Source organism: Eurypyga helias, unplaced genomic scaffold (genome assembly GCF_000690775.1).
Source record: "Eurypyga helias isolate BGI_N326 unplaced genomic scaffold, ASM69077v1 scaffold18792, whole genome shotgun sequence".
Classification (NCBI taxonomy): Eukaryota; Metazoa; Chordata; class Aves; order Eurypygiformes; family Eurypygidae; genus Eurypyga; species Eurypyga helias.
Genome location: NW_010234258.1, coordinates 3,114 through 9,662, shown reverse-complemented (window position 1 = coordinate 9,662; position 6,549 = coordinate 3,114). Strand labels below are relative to the sequence as shown.

At 37.5% G+C, this 6,549-nt stretch overlaps 1 protein-coding gene across 1 annotated transcript in view; it reads left to right on the top strand.

The window, feature by feature from the left end:
* LOC104517381 (leucyl-cystinyl aminopeptidase-like) overlaps window positions 1–6,549 on the top strand; it is a gene marked incomplete at its 3' end in the record, with an annotated part of 9,531 nt that overhangs the window by 979 nt on the left and 2,003 nt on the right. The window contains 1 exon segment of the mRNA XM_010162018.1: window positions 3,634–3,772. Within this exon segment, the coding sequence (XP_010160320.1) occupies window positions 3,634–3,772 (139 nt within the window).

Here is a 6,549-nt window from a genome sequence, read left to right as displayed (position 1 = left end):
AAAAATTAGTCTTCAATCTCCTGAATAATCTACCTGAATTAGTCTTTTATGGATGAGTTCATTAAGTCAGGGTAGCTTCTCCATTGATTAAATGCAGTTCAGTATAGTGGTTGTAGGTAGCCATAGTGTGACTTTTTGTTTGTTTCATTTTTAGTTTCTCTCTTCAGAAATTCTTCTCATGTCTCTCAAGTTCCTAAGTCTCAAGGCAAGGACTGGAGGAACAAAGTTATGCGATGATAGGAAAAGGTCAGGTTCAAGAAAATGTGAGAAACCTGAACATACACAAGTTCATGGGACCCAGTGAGATGCATCCCACAGCCCTAAGGGAACTGGCAGATGTAGTTGCCAAGCCACTCTCAATCATATTTGAAAAGTCATAGCAGTCAAGTGAAGTTCCCAGTGATTGGCGAAAGAGAAACATCACACTCATTTTAAAAAAGGGTAAATCATTGCTTTTTACCAAGAAGATTAATGAAATCGGCACCCACCACCTCAAATAGGCCTTACACTGGTCACATACTTAAGAGTGTTCATGTCTTTGTTGGCACATTTTCTAGAACTGAAGGATGCAACAAATGAAAGACACAGAGCAGTACAGGTCAGTCTAGGACCAGCTGGCTGGAAACAAGTTTTGAAGGACACACAAAACAACTGCTACATAAAGACATAAAACACATTCAAGCTTTTGCTAAGAAATGCTAAGATATAAAGCTTAAAAAAAAACCTCAAGAGAAATGGGATGTAAAGAAAAAAGAAAGAAAAATCAGTGTCATCAGTGTTAAAAATCTTTGCAACAACAGAGACTTTTTATGGAAATTCCCAAAATATTAATAAGTAGGTTTTGCTTCCTGAAAGGGGAAGCAGAACTTCCCTTAGCACCACCAACCCAACCTTTTATAAACTGATAATGAATCATGCTGAATTGGTATTTATTTTGAGTTACTTAAGACCCTTCGTTGAGCTGTTGCAAACTTTTTCAGTAAAACTTCTTGAAGAATGAAACAGAATTGTGGCAAACTTGGTCATAATTTTTCTCTCTCCAGTGAGATAATTATACACTGCTGATGTTTGAATTAATTTAAGACCCTCACTGATAGCTTATTCATAAACAAAAAAACCAAGGTACTCAATGTAAAGATGATTTAATAGACTGTTATGAAGCTGCATAACATAAGAAAGATGTATTTCTATTCTATTCTCTAAAGAAAAGACCAGAATAATTTGTTTCAGATTCAGCAGGCCTCTCTAGGCTTTAACAACAGACATTTAAACCAAAACTCATCTATATTTGTGAACTTTATTCACAGTTTGTCTTTAAAACTCCCTTTATCTAGATCCTAGTGCATCTGTGACACCGTACTGAGGTATACAACAAAGTAAGTTAGCTGCAACAGTTGTTTTCAAATATATGAAAACCTGGCGCATTCAGATGAACTGTGGAACATTAAGTGGGTTCTTGAACTGGTGAGCAACTGAGATAAGGCAAGAATTCTCCCCTCTTTTCTCCTGTGTGTTTCTCTTGGTCCTCATATGAGGTAGTCTAAGGAGCTTTCTTTAACAGATCAAGAGTTTTAAGAAATAAATTTGAGTTAAACAATTGAGCTGTTTCAGTCTGCCTGCATCTCCAGTGGAGGTGGCTGTTTTTTACTGAGGTGCAAATGTATATGACTGTTCAGATACCCCAGGTAAAGTGCTGTTAATAAGCTACTTATGAAAGGGCTGTCCTGAGCATGTACTAAAAATTAACTGTATGCATAATCATTAGAGAGAATCCGTTGCACTTGTTTAATTGCTGATAGGCTTCAGAATTCCGACCTTACAACAGAAATGTTGCAAGTTGTCTATTTGTTGTGGAATATGTTGAATAATAAAGAATCACAAATGGTGTAGATTGTTTCAGAAGAACATAACCACAAGATGAAATGAAATAGAGCTCAGTGGCTTATCACCATAAACATAAAAGAGATACTCCCACTTACTTCATAGTAATGTAAGTGTAGAAGGCAAGAATCACTTGAATGATTGGCCTCTTTTGGAATGTCATGTTTTTTCCTATTCTAATGCAGCTGAACCTTTGTTTTCTCCCTGTATTTACTTTGGTAGAAAGAGAATGTTTAAGTGTTCACAGAGGAAAAAGATGATCTGTGAGTAAGCTTTTGAGTGTTTGTTCCCATTGAGTCCAATGCTACCTGCTTTCATTCAGGAACAGGATGTAGCACATGCTTTAACTTGTATACTTTTCAGATAAGTCTTTGCTGATACAATAATCTCCATTGCATTGATACCTTTTTTATTTCCAGGGGCTTTGTCTCTATATGATTCATGTCAGTCGTTTTACAAATGCAGGCTACTTCGACAACCTCTGTTGTGTAAAAAACTCAGGTTATCAAGCTGCTTTAGCAAGAAAATGTCTTTTCTTCTAGTTTAGCTTTATTTTCTTTTGAAGTTTTTTTTTCTTAATATTGCCACAGAAACATTAAAATTATCAAATGGCAAAGTAAGTCACTGCCAGATAAAAATATAAACAAGGTCCCAACTTTTTTTTTTAATTTGTATGCAGAATGTTTCGGGTTTTTGGTTTTGGGGTTTTTTTTTGGGTGTTGGTTTTTTTTTCCTGTAAAATCTTGTGATGAAGGAAAAAAAGAAAAAGAAACTTGCTACACCAACTTCAGGATTATCAGTGAGGAGGAAGGAAAAAGAGAAGGAAGTTGAAAGTAAGCATGGAGATTAACCTTATCGATTGTCAGCAGTCTTGTCTCCTCAGAAAAGTTGTAGGTCCAAAAATCTTGGAGTCATGGTGAAGAAAAAACAAACCAAAACATAACAACAAAGAAGACCCCAAAAATAGGACACCAAAAACAACAACAAAAAAATCCCACAAAAAGACCCTCAGAACTTGTGGGTACCTTGACAGTAGGTTCAAAAAAACCCAAACCAAATCCCAGTGTGAACCACCATTCTCTCCACTCGCACGGTTCTCTTGCAGGAGGAGAATACAAGTGAGAGATGCTCTCTAGGAAAAGCCATGATTTCTGCAGCTAGTTAGTATCAAAACATTGGAGAAGGAATGTTGACTTCTGAGAAGTTCTGTTGTGATATGACTAGCTGTTGGATCAAAGACAAGACAGTGTTTATGCCAGAATCCATCTACTAGCTAGCAAGTATACAGTTAAATGACCATTAGGATGTCTGCAGAAGGAGCCATGACAATTAGATGAAGCTTTTTTGTAGGCCCATCTGCTGCTCAGGTTTCGAAACTTTCATTTAGTGGATGTGCTCACTAAGTTATTCTTTCATCCCGCGTTTTGTTCCCTTTTGTTGGAAACTGGCTGGCTTATGTTTTGGTGATTGTTCAGTAATTTTATTATTTTAGCTGTGTTCTTCTCTGTTAAGAAAGCAAAAAACAGCCTAGTAATTTAGTCCTCAAATAAATATGGTGTTTTTTTGGTTTAAAAAAACTTCTGCAGTTGAAACATTTATTCTGATTGATAACTCTGTCATCTGCTATTTAGGAAGGTTCTGTGATAACAAGCTGTTACAAGGTTTTTGGGGAAAATGAATGTTTTATCATAAATAAACTGACATTTATCCTTTCATAATGTTTGATTTGCTCTTCTCTACTCTTCCCATTAGGTGGTTTGCAGCAACTCAGTTTGAACCTCTGGCAGCGAGGGCTGCTTTTCCATGCTTTGATGAACCAGCATTTAAAGCTACTTTTTTAATTAAGATCAAAAGAGATGAGAAACTTTCCACTCTGTCAAATATGCCAAAGGTACCTGCTTTTGTTGAGGAATTTTAGTAGAGCTGCTGCCTAGGTAATATGCGTAAGTGCTTTGCATCGTTTTTGTTGCATTAACGTCCAAGGGGTTGACTTGAGTGGATAAGCTATAAACTATGACTTTATTATAAACAACTCTATCTTCTTCAAAGACTTGAACTAAGTAACTTTGTAGAGAAAATTGTTCAATGTACTACAGAGTGTGGGATATTATGTAGGGACAGTTGAATGGCTACATGAGGGATCCTGTTGTATTTAAACTAATCATTATTTTGCAGGTGTTTTGTTGGCTACATCAATCTCAACAGCCCTTAAAATCCTCTTTTGAGTTTTCTATGTTTGCTGATACTGCACTCTTGCAGAATACTGGAATATCTTTATCAATACTTTCTGTAATTAGCAACAGTCTCTGTGAAACATAAGCCCATTCTTGAAGGATATGCTTTTGAACCTAAACAAGGGGGAGTGGGATATGAATACAGAGTCAACCGGGGAATAGGTTAAGACTTATTTATTACCTAGTCTGGTTCTGAGCAATGTCTTCTGTCGTCAAAATATTACCACCATTTATCACCCAACAGAAAATCATTAATATTGACAGATTAATAATTAATATTGACTGATCTAATCATTAATAAAGACAATTACACCCTTGGTGCTGGTGAGACACACATGTACGTTCTGTAGTTTGGGTTCCAGAAGGTTGTCAAAAACTCAGGTGCTGACGTAGCTACCCTGTTGTTGAAAACCAAGCCAATAACTACAACCTTGTAAAATAATATATTTTTCATGGTGCTTGAATGTTCCTGGATTTGTGGTGATTCTCAACCACTACTTTAACAGGATTGCAGCACTGTAGTTTGTATCCAGGCGTAAGAGCACTTTATCTGTTGCTCTTTTCTTCATTGAAAGGAGAAGCGGACTCTGCTAGACAACTCTCCTGTTTTATGTAAACAAGAAAGGGTGCTCATTCACTTTCCTGTGCTAGAAGTTAGACAAGTGGCTAAGGCAACTTTCAACAGCTTCTGTAGTTCTTCATGTACAAAAGTAAACTCTGGTTTACCATTGTTGCATGTGTGCAGCAGACATTGCTGAGCTAATTGCACATAGTTGCTGGAAGTCTAACCTATTCTTCAGTGTACCTTCCACAGATGATGGGTGCTCTGAATGACACTGATGGGTTTGCTGAAAGACCAAGACTGTTTTTGTTTTCAGCTCTTAAGGCACCATACTACCACAGAATGCTTACTGCTACTTAATCGTGGTATATTCTATATATTCTCTTGCTCATCTCTGATGACATAATTACAAAGAAGATGAGAAAGGATATTCTGTGACCATTTTCATCGTGTTATTTGAGCCATAATTATCTGGCTCAAATAGCACCTTGGTTGCCAGCTTGACTGATAATGATTGGCAGATGAATTGGAGGCAAAATAACCATAAACTTTTCTTCACTGTCATTTGTGATTGTCTACTGAAGTGAAATGGTTGGGGACAATTCAAGACAAAGGAAGGTGTTTCCTGGGGCTGCTACGTGCTACTATTTCAATAGCAATTAACTGCTTGCCATCCATTAATATGTCTTCTAATGCCCATTGTGGCAATAGCCTTCTCCAGAAGAGAGAGAAAAAAATACCTCGTTAGGGTTTTTTCCCCACCATACATGGTTGTGGAGCACTTCCAAGCCGCCTTCCTTAGTAAATACTGTATTGAGTCATTTGATCTAGCCCCTCCATCACCCTCCTTGCTTTCACTCAAATGCCATGTCTTTTGTGTAAGGTGTTTATGCAACTTTTCGTGGACAGGAAGAAGTCATCTGGGAAACTACTGCATGTGTTTGTGGCATTAGCAAGACTCTGAGATTTCAGACTGTGCCTTCCTGCAAACTCTGCAAGTGGGTCACTTGATGCAGTGACCCACTTTCAGCCTACCTGAGACAAACGACAGATAAGCTACTTAGGGCTCAAGCTCTGTGCTGCCAAGAATTGTGACTTAACTGTCAACATGCCTGAAAAGTCAACTCTGTAGTTCTTGTTTAGTGAGTTATTATTTGTTGCCACAGAATCTTCCTCTAATTAGTCTGGAAACAGCTGAGTCACAAACCTCAGGACATGTGAATTAAATTTGACAAAGACAGATTGTTACTTGCCTTATCTTGCGTCTTCCCATAATTTCTGCCTTTCATTGTCAGTCCTACAAAACATTCTTGTGGGCTTCTGTGCTTAGGGAAGATCTGCACCCCATCCCATCTGTCCTTGCTCAACTCTGAGTGCTGTTACATCTGGTAGCTCTTTTGATGCCAGTGTTGTGTACTTGACAAGTGTGAACGATGAGGAATCATCCACACAGAGAAAACATATTGATGAGCTGCCTTTACTGTAAGGTCATTAATGCATCTCATTGTTCCTCCTTACTTCAGGACTCATTTACATTTCAGTTTATAGCTTTTCTTGCTGTAAAGTAGCATTCATTGCCTTGCTCAGTTTCAAGGAGCTGGGAAGCCATTTGAAAAATGAACACCTGGGAAATATGACTGTATACCCAATCTACTTTTAGTGAAAAATGGGTTGGTATTGCACAATTGTATCTTAATAAACATTGGTGTTGTGAATTTTATCTATTGGTCACATTTTATGTTCCTGTACGGTATAGAATAAAACTGTCTATTTCCTACACATCTTTCTCTGCATAGAATTATTTTTCCAATGACTTGTGCCACACCTGCATCATGAATTCCCTTTTAAATTTTGTGATGCTTCTTTTGCATC